The sequence below is a fragment of the Diospyros lotus genome, chromosome 1, assembly GCF_014633365.1.
Source record: "Diospyros lotus cultivar Yz01 chromosome 1, ASM1463336v1, whole genome shotgun sequence".
Classification (NCBI taxonomy): domain Eukaryota; kingdom Viridiplantae; phylum Streptophyta; class Magnoliopsida; order Ericales; family Ebenaceae; genus Diospyros; species Diospyros lotus.
In genome coordinates, this window is record NC_068338.1 from 51744598 (window position 1) to 51758319 (window position 13722).

At 36.3% G+C, this 13722-nt stretch overlaps 2 protein-coding genes across 9 annotated transcripts in view; one reads left to right on the forward strand and one right to left on the reverse strand.

Annotated features, from left to right (window-relative positions):
• Positions 1–607: 607 nt before the first annotated feature.
• The window catches only part of LOC127793574 (uncharacterized), a 74655-nt gene continuing 61540 nt past the window's right edge, over positions 608–13722 (reverse strand). Inside the window, exons 2-11 of one of the 8 annotated variants that reach the window (XR_008021444.1) lie at positions 6511–6635; positions 5964–6090; positions 5779–5873; positions 4926–5131; positions 4089–4277; positions 3815–4012; positions 2634–2790; positions 2481–2554; positions 1409–1474; positions 609–1324 (exon numbers count right to left, since the gene is read on the reverse strand). Coding sequence is in view for 7 of the 8 variants with exons in the window: in XM_052324340.1 (XP_052180300.1) it covers positions 1248–1324; positions 1409–1668; positions 2481–2554; positions 2634–2790; positions 3815–4012; positions 4089–4277; positions 4926–5131; positions 5779–5873; positions 5964–6090; positions 6511–6615 (1488 nt within the window). In the remaining variant the exon portion in view is untranslated. Of the gene's footprint in view, positions 1325–1408; positions 1669–2480; positions 2555–2633; positions 2791–3814; positions 4013–4088; positions 4278–4925; positions 5132–5778; positions 5874–5963; positions 6091–6510; positions 6636–13722 lie in introns of those variants that run through there. The other 7 variants (XM_052324342.1, XM_052324340.1, XM_052324341.1 and 4 more) reach the window with 7 other exon arrangements.
• Positions 12554–13722, forward strand: part of LOC127793579 (norbelladine synthase-like) — a 73466-nt gene continuing 72297 nt past the window's right edge. Inside the window, exons 1-2 of the mRNA XM_052324358.1 lie at positions 12554–12563; positions 12600–12650. Of these exons, the coding sequence (XP_052180318.1) occupies positions 12627–12650 (24 nt within the window). The 5' untranslated portion in view covers positions 12554–12563; positions 12600–12626. The remainder of the gene's footprint in view (positions 12564–12599; positions 12651–13722) is intronic.

Below are 13722 nucleotides of genomic sequence, written 5' to 3' on the forward strand. Positions count from 1 at the left end.
GAGCACTGAGAATCTACCTATGTAGGCTTTTTGGTGCATTGTGATGTCATATGTACCATGCATTGGCATTTTGACAAATGATTTTCACCCATCTTGTGCTTTTTCACTCGCTGCTTGCTGGCCACAGAAATTGCTCAAAGCCTTCGTAGGCAGGCTGGTTTACAAAAAGCAGGCAATTATGCAGCCGAGACTGACAATAATCTGCAGCTTGATGTGATGCCTTTGGAGTTCTGTATATTTATATGTTTTGTTGGATTGTGGGGCTTTCTGCTGTTTGAGACAAACTTCTTAAAGGGTTTTATGCTTCTAGTGTCTTGCTCGCACCATCTGCTAATTTCTTCTCATATGAAGTTTCTATACATGCTTATCATTTGGCTTTCTATTCGTTGGGAAAAATAAAAAGATCCACCCTTAGCCCTTGGTTGATAATATGAAAAGGCCGGGCGTCGTCACCCATAGGCCCAGGACTAGATGGGCCGACTGAACAGGTCAGGCCCAATTGGCCCTTTCAGGGTTTTTCTCAATTACCATAAGATAATATATATATATATTATATATATTATACACGTGTACACTTTTAGAATAAATATACAAGTGAGAGACTAAATTATTTTTCAACATAGCAAATGTGTATTCTTATGCTCTTCTTTCAACAATAGTATTTAAGGAAACCAAATACAAGCAGCATTGAAGTAAACAATTAACTTCAATTAAATTATGAACTGATTTTCCCCTGAATGACTCACAAAATTTCTGTATCTTGAATACCTTCTGAAACAAATTTGATAATTCAAAAGGCATAACCTAGCAAGTGTTAATGGCAAACCAAATCCTCTTAAGAGATTGTAAAAAGAGATTCGTGGATGGGCAGGGCATATGGGGATCATCATATTCAAGCCAATTCATGGAGACTACAAGCTCATAATTAGCGAAAATCATAGAGATAAGATGCATCCTCACTTCTCTGGCAAAAGGAACGATGATTGCTTAGCTTGGGGTGATACAAGTAATGAACAGCCATCGATGCTTTGCCAGAGGAAGAGGGCGAGACCCTATACGAAAGGATGCATCTTATCTTTCTATACTTTTCTTTTTCTCCCAGGAGCAGGTCATGGAAATAACTTAAGGTTTTCAGCATACTCTCGGCAGCGTATGATGCCACAAACATTCAGAGCCACAGATTTGCTGAAAAGGTCGATTGACATTTGTAGCTCCACGATAAGAACAACGATGAGAACAAAAGGATATCAGAAAGAGAATTCGTCAGGTAGTTCTGGAAATTTACTGCATAAGAAGGTTTTGTACTTCCCTTGAAGATCTCCACCTGCAAGAAGCTCAGGAAGTCAGTACATAATCTGCATAACCGCCTTAAAGAAAGAATAGGGATGCAAGGATTAATAAAGTCAACCTTTTGGTTCAAATGGTGGGACATTGTTGGATATGGTTGACAGCACCAACTCAATGAGATCCTTGCCTAGATATTCAGGAAGCAAGATCCAGATGGATTTGTCAACTTTTTTGAGCCAACATAAAGGATATAGAAAAATACAACTAGGTGATGACACCTGAGGAGTATTATTCCAGTGTTGAACTATTAAGGCTTTGAAATTTGTCTTTTGAATGTGATGTACTTGTAAAAGCTTATTGTTTAGCCACCCCCTTTTACCCCTGTAGTTAGCAGAAACATATGCATAAAAGTATAGCAAAATTATCAGAAAATCTCCTAGTAGTATTATGTATCCAACGAGTGAATGAACATTATCTCCTTCCAATTCCAATATCATGTTGACTAGAATCAATACTGAGCTGGAATACCAGGGGGTGTGAAAGAACTATATCTACACCTGCAACTCTTTTTCTGGTCTTTCACAGCTTATTTTCTACAAATAAATTCACCCACAACCAAACTCACAATAGGGTCATCTAAAAAAGCTCAAACTTAATAGACATATTGATGTGGGACAATTGAAAAGATTGCTCTGATTCTAAATCTATTGCAGAATGATAGAAAGATTAGAGAAGAATGAGAAGAAAGCCAAGGAAGATGAAGAGAAGAAGCTTAAGAAAGAAGTACAAAAAGCAAAGTGAGAAAGAGAGAGAGAGAGAGAGAAGAAAACATTCACTGTATTCAATAATGAAATGCTGAAAATTTTTAGACTACATCATGTGCCTTATTTATAGGCAAAACAAGATAAATTCCTATCCTACTATAATCATCTCAATAGAAAGATAAAATCTAAGAAAAGTTATAAGATGAAACCTAAACAACTATATCTCTATAGTTTAAACAAAAGAAAAACTAGAATAAAATAAATCATCTAATATCCCTGTCACATTTCTTTTGGTACAGAGAAAGAAGTCAGTGTCATCATATACCTTCAGACATTTTGCTAATAAGACCATAACTTAAGTGATGGATTCCTCCAGTGAATATCAACTTCATGAGCAAGAATGTCAAATGATACTGACTGAAATAATACCTATCCTTACCAGCTATCTGCTTTTCTCCTTTGTGGACATTAATTAGGAAGGAAGAAATTTGGTGGTATTTTATCTGCAACATGTAAAAGAAGAATTATAAAAAAGTTACAGAAAGTGATTAATGGGCACGAGTATGTAAATTTATTATGTACCTTAGATAGAAAAGCCTTTGCAAGCTCCAGTGGATTAATGGGTAAATGATCCTTGCTGTATGCTGGAAGGAATGTGCCATTCTGGTAGCCTGCCAGGAAGTGAAAAGCTGCTTGACCGGGAGAGAGCCTTGATGCTGAAGGAATGGTTCCAGAACTGCTTCAATGAAAAAGATGCATCTTTTGAATCACAAGCTAATTTTTAAAGGAAAAGATAACATGCAAAGGAGAAACAAAATACCAGTTCATCCAAACTAAAGATGAAAACTACTGCCAGAAGACCAAGACATCGTAAGTAGAAACATCCTTTAATGCAAAAAATGGGATCCAAGGGACTACATCAAGTTGCCAACAACATGGCCACAGGAGAAATCCTCCAATGTACTTGTATGAACAGACGTCTGAGGCTGATTTAGAAAACTAAAACATTAAAGTTTCCCCTTAAACTGTTCAAAATCAAACTTTATTTGATTGACTATTTCCTTGGAATCCTAATATAACTATCAATAGGAGTAAGACATGGTGACTAAATCAAATCTGATCTCAGTTATCCAAAACAGCATACTCTTCAATGCATTTTCTTCTTTTGGCTCATTTTGGAACAATAGGAGGAATACAAGAACAACAACCACAAACCTTAATCCCACTAGGTGGGTCAGCTAGATGAATTCTAGACCTCTGGCGGTCTGACCATCTGTATCCATGGGTATATCATCTGAAAGGCCATTATATCAATGTCTTGTTTTAATCCCACATATTTTCCTTTGTTTTCCCCTCCCTTCTTTGGGTTCACCATTCTCATAATTTGCTAGAACACATGTTCCACGTACTCCCATCAACTATCACGATGCCAACATTGAGGATAATAGACAACTATAATTATTGATCTTCTTTTACTTGAAAGAACTTCCGGCAAGATGAGTTAATCTAGCAGCGCTAGACCTTTTAGTAGTGAAGTATGAGACCCATTATATAAAGGTTTCAGTTGGACCGCCAGTTTATTGGGTTAAATAGCATGTCTGATATATCAAGCCCAATGTATTCAATGGTGACTGCTGATCAAATAAGGTGATGACAAAGTCATGGCTACAGAATTATGTCTGAAGAAAAACTTGACCATGTAAGATTAAGATACGCTTACATTTCACTGTTAAAAAAGGGCCAAAAATTAATAGTCTTCTTACCAATCAGAAGATACAAATATAATAGCATCTGGTAACTTTGAGAGATATGACTTCCCAGAGATTCTACTTTGGAATAAAGGTGAAACACCTTCAGAAGAAAGAATGACACCATCTCTTGAAACCAACAGATCTAAGCAGCTTTGCATGGTAACCTCTGGAGCAAATAAAAGAACCACAGAATTGGCAGACACAAGAAGTCTGTAGTTAACAACCAATCCTGTGAGAGCAGATTCCTGACAGTTTGCAATTAAGTTAGAAGTGAGGATAGCTATACCCAGCAGGTAGAGGCAGTCCACCCCGTGAAGATATGATAGGTCCAGAGAGGGAACATAATGCGTCTTTAGTTCCCTTTACATCACAGAAGGCTTTTCCGCATAAAATGAGGGACGAACGTTCAACATCAGCAACTATAAAACCATTATTTCCTTGAGCGCCAAGACCAAGAATATTCCCAGCACTTGGACTGCATGGTAATTAAGAAACAATAATGTGGTAGATGAAACACGAAAAATTGCTAAAATCTAAAGGGATTCCTGCCTGTGAAGCAGCAGATTCCAGCATTAATCTATCCACCGAAGATTACAAGAAGAAAAACTAAGCTAAAAGCAGTTTACAAATTATTTCTGTCATCCCAAAGCATCAGAGATCATGCAATGGAGATATCAAATTACAGGTTCAGTACCAATTATAAGCTGCTAATTGTTAAGGACAGAACAAATATCCCTGTAAAAAAAGGGAGAATCTTTCTAATTTTTCATTCATTCATCCATGCTCAAAATCTCAATTTCAAATTTGTATAAAAAACCTGATTTCTACCATTAATCAACATCTACAACTTAGGACGCTTCTAATCCTAATACCACTCAGAACACTATCATTTAATACCATTCAATCCAACCCAGGTTCCACTAACCTTGACTACACAAACTCAAGTTAAAGCACATTGACCACAGCATACTTTAAAAGTATTTAGGTATCACCCAAAGTGCTGATAAGAGAAATGGCCAACTCATGCTAAACAGACAAAGCTTAAGAAATGTAGGCTTAGTATGTCCAGGATCCTAAATAAGATTGAAGATTGAACATAAATGAAATTTGATGCCATTAATACCTTATAGATGTCGCACAATAAATTGTCACTGGGCAGGAATCATGGGAAACTGCACGGGTAGGGATTTCCCAAAGAACACTGGAAAGTGACAATACAGGAGAAGGACCATCGCTGATTATTCGAACTTTCACATCACATTTAGGCAATGAGCCAATGGCACCGTCATGAACAAAAATGTTGGGAACAGACGATAGATGAACAGTGACCTGGGAACAATATCAATGCATTAAGCCTTCTCTTGGTAAAGCCTACCAAAGGTGGCAAGCATTAATACATTCAAACAGGCTATTCAAGCAGAAGCAATATACTTTCACAGCACGCCCAATATACACTACCAAGAGAAGGTTGATAGAATTGGCTAAATAATATTGATAGCATATAACCACTACAGAGAACTGGAAGATGGCACCTCAAAGCTTCATAGGAAACACAATGTATTTACAAAATTTGAAAGAGGGGGAAACACAAGGAAACAGCTATCCACTAATCTTTTTTCCATTTTTTCTGCCAAGTCTATAAAACGGCTAGATCATAAATGATCAGCAAGAACTTCAATAGTAGTTCAAATTCAAATTCCAGAGTTTCTTCAGAATCTACAACCATGTTTGTCCTCCCATTTACTTTTAAGGTCCTGAAGTGGAAATGTACCCCAAACAGAGGATGTAGAGGTAAAATCACTGGGAGCACATAAAAGAGGAGAAATACTATGGGAACATCAAATACAATATCAGAACATTTGATTAAGTTATCACAGATGAACAGTGGCAAGATGTATTAAGCCTTATTTCCTCTTCATGTAGGGGAAGGGGAAAAAACAGACAAGGAGCATATGAAGCCAACAAACAAGACATGCCTGCTGTAAAAGCTTACTAAATTGTGCTTTGGGAATTTCTGACAACCGTCCAAGAACACTTCCTCTAACATGAAACGGAAATCCTGATAACGATTCTACACAATTCCAGAGAGTAAAAACTGAAATCAGAATAGTGGAACAAGAGAAATAATTAAATCCAGAAATCAAAATGTTAAAGCAACTACCTGAAATAGTTGCCCCTTTCTGTCCCAGTTCAGAGGGCGTCAAGTTCCGAAAAGCTTTATCCATCACAATTACGCCTTTTCCAGCTAAGGCCCAGTTAAGACCATCAGAAATTCCAGGTCTAACTCCCTGCATATAATAGAACAAGTCCGGCATCAATCTTGAAATGATAATAGAATAAAGCAGGTGCTAATGGCATCACATTAGAGCAGCAATCAGATCACAAGATTCAAAATTAAAAAGGAATCCAAAAAAATCATGGTCAATCCATTTATCGGACAAGGGGCACAGGTTAAAATCGAAGGCGAAAACCCTAGGGATAACTGGAACGAAATCAAGTTGAGTCAAAACCAACACGAATACAAACATGTCATCACCAGCCAATCAGCAGTACAACTACAAGCAGTGGAGAAAACAAAATACGGACAAGGGTTGGGAAAATCTAGGATTGTATGCAGACAAAAAGAATTCGACCGAAATCGAATACGTTGGGGAAACCAAAACGTAGAATAATAAACCCCAGAGAGAGAGAGAGAGAGAGAGAGTTACGCGGCGAGAATAGAAAGAGAATGGAAGAGAAGAGTTGGTCGCGGAGGAAAGGATGGGGAATCGGTGCAGTAGGAGCAGGCGGACGTTCCACTTCCACTTCCACATTGCTTTGGTTTTGCTCGCTCGCTCGCTCGCTAACACCAACAGAATGCCCAGCTCTCCAGTGCTCCTTCCTTCCCTCCCCTTCTCTTCTCCCTCGCGCCATGTCCTTCGAACATGTGTGACATGTATACGTGTCACGTGTGCATATACCATGGGTAAATAAAAAAATAAATTTTTTAATTGAAAGTAAAATTGAATGGTGTTTTATTTTACAATTTGACAATTTAATTAATAATTTAGTTTTTTATGTTTTTGGTAAAATTTTAAATAAAATATTTATAAATTTGTTGTTATAATGTGGATAATAATTTTTTTATTTAAAATAAAATCAAAGTAAATTACACCATAATAAGCCACGAAGCTATATAAAAAAAAATGGAGGAGTAATGGTTAAATAGAATAAAGTGGAGAATATAAATGTCATTTTTGTTTTTATTACTTTACTATCTTTGTTATATTATATTATATTATTTATCCAAATAAATTGAAGATATATTATTATTCCCCTTTACAATATTTTGCTTTTTCAAATAAAAAAAAAAATAATAACCTTTGCATTACCTTCCTACTCTTTCCTTGTACTTTAATTACTCCCATCACATTATACATTATTCTATCTCGCGTTATATTTGCTCGATTCGAATTTGTAAGGGAGGAGAGACAAGAGAGGCCACACCTCCTCTCTTATTTTTCTCACGTTAAACAAATATTATGTTGTTCAATATGGACAACATAATATTTTCAATATATATATATATATATATATAAAAGTGTCTCAACTAGGCCACTAAAATTGGATGGTTTTCTCTCTTGTGTTAATCTATATTTAAGATTGATTGCGTTTATTTTGAACTAAATCTTTTATTTTGTAGTTAGATTTGAACTCAATAGCTAAGATTAATTAAGAAATGAGTTGGGTTAAATAATTATAACTTAAAACTTATTTTTCAATATTTTGTCCATTAGCCTTTTTTGGTGATTAAAAATCTTACTCCATTGCAATAGTTTTATCTCTAAAATTTGGATCAAATAATTATAGATGTTTTTGTCACATCCCTTAATTATTTGTGTTGCTACAAAAATATTAATCAAATAAGCCTTCTTATTTATTTATTTATCAATTAGTGCATATGATTATTTTTGAGTAGTCATCATCATCACTCATACATTTCATAACTAAATTAATTAGTCACTAATTTTGAAGAGGATACTTACTTTCAACAATATCTATCCGCATGCATAACTCTTCTAACAAATTTGAATCGTCAAAAATTATTGGCCTAACATGGAGATTGCAATTGATATTAGATTGTAATGTGATATTTTTTAAATTATCATCTTAGATGATATGTAAAAGTATTTTCTTAATCTAACTGAACACTATATAAATTTATTTTTAAAAATAATTTTATTTATATGAAAATATTTTATTATGCACAACCGATAGGACTATATATATAGGAAAAGAAGAATACAAGGAAGGAAGACGGGTTGATCTCATGTGTAAGGTCACAAATTTAAGTTTAGGGGGTATATCTTAACAAAATTAAACGAGGTGGATGAGATATAATCAAAATATAAATAAGTATTTTTAACGTTATTTGAATATTTAATTTTGATATTTAAATGATACTCTGTATTAATATTGTGAGGGGATCTTCCCTCACAAATCTTTCAATATTTAAGTTAGATATTTGCACGATGCTTGAAAAAAGCAAGTGAAGTATATGCACAAAATGTAGAATAAATTGTCTAGGAAAAAGTTTGGTACATTTCTTTGAGAGAACAAGTGGTTAAGTATGCATGTGTGGTTGGAAGTTAAAAGATCCGAAAAAGATCCAATGATCCCTAAAAATGATGAGGCAAGGGGTATTTATACCCTTTGAAGTCGGTGAGCAGGACACGTGGCACACACATAAAGGGTACGCAGTGTTGTTTTAGGTTAAACACGAAATAAGTTTGGTGAGAAACCCTCCGAAAGAATGGTCCTCTAGGAGAAGAAGAGCTTTTGTGAGATAAGTTGTTGTTATGCAAGACAACAACGGGGCATGATTGTTTGGGAGAGAATCTCCTTTGTAATTTCCCAGAAGAACGACTTGATTGAGTGTGAGGTGTGTAAGGCTTGTTCATATTTCTCTCTGGGAAGACAGACTTATTACCTTTCTCTAGGTGAACTTTTCTCTCGAGAAAAAACCTTTTTCGAGAGAACTTCACCTCTTTCCAGAGGATGGGGTACAATAAATATATTATATAATTTTGTTTTAATATAATACGTAAATACAAGTATAATATTCCAAGAGTCCAGAGAATGATAGTATATATCGAGAATAAGTAAGGAAGAAAATAATACCAGTTAGATACATTTTGGGTTAAATGTAACCGAAGAACTCCGGAATTAAACGTGCTTGAACTATAATAGCTCAAGGATGGGTGACTCTGGGAAGTTCACGTAAGCTCATCAGGATAAGTTGTTCTGGTCCTTCTTATCACTCGATACGAGACATTATAAGTGGTATCAGAGCTGACCCTTGGAAAAGGCGATCCGATGAGGGCGGGGAGTGGCGCTGGAACGCAAGGGCCTGAGTAAGGAGCAGTTTCTGGCAGGCTTCTAGGATGATAGCCTCAAAAAGGAGAAGATCTGGGATCAGTTGTAAAGTCGCATGACGAGGACAACATGTACTCAAGGGGGAAATGTAATATCCCAAGAGCCCAGAGAATAGTAGTATATATCGAGGATAAATAAGGAAATAAATAACACCAATTAGATATTTTTTGGGCTAAATGTAAGTAAAAAACTCTCAGGTTAAGTATACTTGAACTGGGAGGTTAAGCATACTTGAACTGGGAAAGCTCAATGATGGGTGATTTCCTGGGAAGTTCGGGTAAACCCATCAAGGTAAATTGTTTTGATCTTTCCTATCGCTCGATGCGAGATATTACAGCAGGAATGTCATTTTAAATGCCAAAATTAAGTATCTAAATACTATGTTTATATTTTTAATTTCTCTAAATCTTCTAACTGTGACAACTCGAAATTTCTCACTTAATTTGGATATGAATATAGAAAGTTATAGCTCAAAACGGACAATATGCGTAATTTGATTAAAAATTTAATAACTTCAAAATGAAGGATATGAAAGGAATGGAACTTGTAATGATTAAATTTGCAAAATAAACAGCCCTTTAATTGTTGTAATTTCAGTCTTTAAAGCTCCAAATTAGAGAAGAAAAAGAAAAGGCAATAAGTGGAGAGAGAGAGAGAGAGAGAGAAAGGGACAAGGAGGCAAAGATGGAGGGAAATGAACAAAAATTTGGACAATGTCTGTCACCTTACTTTCCCATTCAGTCATTTCCAAATTTAACCCTCCCACTTGCACGCATTTAAACTATGCCCCTTTATGTCTTCTTATTTTTTTTAATTCACTTCACACAAATTATCATATACACTTCTACATTTAACAAAATATGAAATATATCTATATGTATACATACACACATATAATAATCTTCTTTTACAGCTCATTTAAATAAAATATAAAACATCTATTTATACACACACTCCAGGTAGCTTCTTCCAATCCAAATCTAATTCTTTTCAAATTTTAACTTTTCAATCCAAATCTAATTCTTTTCCAATTTTAACTTTTCAATTTAAATTTTTTTAATCACATTAATCAAAATGTATTAAAATACCACGCGCATAAAAATAATGATCAAATAATGTAGATTCACACAATGTGAAATGGAATGGAAGTCAATATCTTATCCCCTAAGAATTGTCTGGGCAACTATAAAATACATTATTATGTAGATGTGTCCGGGCCAGTAACGGCCTCATTCACTTGACCCCCATTCATATATATTTAATAAATAAAAACAGCCGCCCGAGTTAGGTTACCACTAATATATAATGTCAGTTTATGAAAAGTCATGAAATTTGTAAAAGTTACAAAACCGATGCCGTTCGAATAAGGGAATTGACTAGCGGTGTCAAGGGTAACATACTTTTAGAAAAGAAAGGGAAAAAATATTAAATAATAAAAATAATAATAATAAAAATAATACTAATCATATAATATTAAACGATTCCGGGTAAACAAGGCAATTGACTATGACTCACAAAGTAACTACGAACAAACAAAACAATCTGTCCTATTATTTCATTGAATATTAAACCCACACGACACTAGCAGAGGCAGAGCCACGCTCGTGTCTACAAATTGAGGCCATCCATTTACAGAAAAATCAAATTAGACCGATAAGACCGACAACACTATCAAGGATATATTTTTTTTATATTTCCATTACAGAGTCACCACGTACTAGTTGGTATTTATCTTATCACCCAAAATTGAACTACTCTAACTCAGAATTTAAGAAAAAAAAAAAAAATTTGTCGGCAGGTATTTGTTGGGTTCAATTCTAATCTTTAATAGAAGCAATACTATGATTCTTCGTGCACCTAGACCTAGCTAGGTGGTCAAAATACAATTTACATGTGAAAGAGAAAGAGTTGGTCAACAATCAACATGCATGTGATGGCGACTCTTAATTTATCGGAAAATGCTACACGAACCGAGAGTTAGATAACCTGGTGAACAACTCTCTGGTAAAATTACAATTTTATCCTTATTTTTCCATCCAAATTTGCTACTTTACTTCCTCTTCTTCTTCCTCATACTCTCACTCTTTTTTCTCTCTCTCCCCCTCTCTCTCTCTCTCTCTTCTCTCTCTCTCTCTCTCTCTTTTTCTCCACCATTATTCGCTGTTGTAGTTGTCCTCACCGCCGCAGCCGCTTTTACCGTGTTTCGCCATAAACGTAGCTGCCTCCGCTGCTGTTCGCCTCCAACGCAGCCTTAGTCACCGCCGTTGAACGACCGGCATTAAAGATTCTGGTCGCTGTTCAAGGATTAGTAAAAAAGATAGTAGAAACCATCCCTTCACTAAACTCTGGAAAATCTTGCAGAAACTGTACTTCCTTTACGGGTTATATTTTTATGAAATACATGTGGGTTTGGTTGCTCTCATGAAAAGAGTTGGAGCAACCAATAAGAAGAATCTGCACAGATTTGGCATTTCAAAATAATCAAAAGGTTACTGGTTTTTGTCACCCTCATGGAACATGGATGGAAACAGGAAAAGCCCCCTTTTTTCTGATCTTTTTCATCTTAGAAAATGGCTAAAACAGAGATGAAGAGCAAGATGCAAATGTTCTGTTCATGTCATAAATATATATACATACATATAAATATATACTTAAATATATATTATAGGCACGGTAAGTTCAAATATGTAGAGCAAAAGGGCCCAAACTTGGGAGATAAGGTATTGCTACAGTGTCGGGGGAACAAATCAGGTGTCCCATTATTGTTGTTAACACAGAAAGAGAGTTATTTCATGGCTCAACCCCACCAAAAAGCATAACCAAAGGGATCGAAAAAGCAGAAAACTCAAGAAAATCTCATCTTCCATTGATTTGGATGGGGATTTATATACAAGTTACAGTGTGGTCAATCAAACTTGAAATACTCTTTTCTCAATCGCCGATCAGAAAATCTTTCATTCATCCGGTCCTGAACTGCTTTGACAGTAGCAACTCTGACAGCAATGGCAGCTCTGTTTGAAGCCACGACGGCAGCTGTGGCTGCGGTGGTGACTACAATGGCGGTGAGAACAGTCACGGAGGTGAACAATGGTGGAGAGAGAGAGAGAGTATGAGGAAGAAGAAGAGGAAGTAGAGCAGCAAATTTGGGGGGGGGAAAAGTAAGGACAAAATTGTAATTTTACCAGAGAGTTGTCCACCAGGTTGTCTAACTCTCGGTTCGTGTAGCATTAATAATCTCGTGTGTATGACTATAGCTACCTATCCACTAGCACAAGTTGTGTATAAATAGATGCTAGGCGTGGAGAATTGAAGCACCCAAACAAAGAAGCAAAACAAAGCAGTGATACATAGCGGCAGTAGCGGCAATTCATACATTAGCATTTATCCATATATATTCCAAATCAACAAGATGTACGGAACACAATCTCACCAGGTAGAAGTGAAGGTACCAGCCAGCAAGGCCTGGCAGCTCTGCCGCGGTACCGAAATCGCCGTCCTCGGCGGCCAACACAGCGATGTTTTCGAAAAAGTCGAGGTCGTCGAGGGCAACGGGGACCCTGGCACTGTTCTCAAGGTCACACTCAAACCAGGTATACATACACAAACACACGCATATATATATATATATGTGTGCATACAATTATTATTAGTTACTAATGATCATATATATATATATAAGTATACCCACCCTATGATTGTATAGTATATAGGGTATGGTCGTATATATATGAGTGCTATATATATATATATCTATGGCTAATTTCTAATTGAAATTGATGAATTAATGAATTATAGGGAAAGCTCCGCCCAACATTACCTATTTCAAGGAGAAATTCACGGTTGTGGACAACGAGAAGCGAATGAGACAAACGGAGGTATGTGAAGGAGGCTTCCTGGACTTAGGGTTTAACTACTTCCGCGTTCGATTGGAGGTGAAGGAGAAAAGCGCCGATTGCTGCGTCCTCACTATCACCTTGGAGTATGACGTGAAGGAAGAATGCGCGGCCAATGCTGAGTTGGTCAGCATCCAGCCCTTCGTCAAGGCCTTGGATTTCACCGCCGAATATCTGCTCAAACACAAGTGATCGTCATCATCGATCGGATATATATCGAGCGGACCAGAAACTAAATACACATACTTAATAAAATAAAGCAGATCGCGGATCGATCGGTCGATCGATGGATGCCAAGGACTAATAAATATCCGGACATGCTCTTCTTTTTGTGTGGTGTTGTTACTTTTTCAAATTTCGAATCAATTCTTGTCCCAAATTTCACCTTGAAGGCACTTTGTGTCCCAATTGTGACCAGCTGAGCTGCCCATAGTGCAATTTCGAATCAATCCTTGTTGAGCTGCCATCGTTGTTGATGGCCGGGGGTGTCGTTGTAAGCACTCCCGCCCGAATATCCCAATCCACCCGGTCTATCCGAACGGAAGCACTTACATAAAGGAAAGAGAAATAGATGTAAGACAAAAATACCATGGCATGCATATATACGAAAAA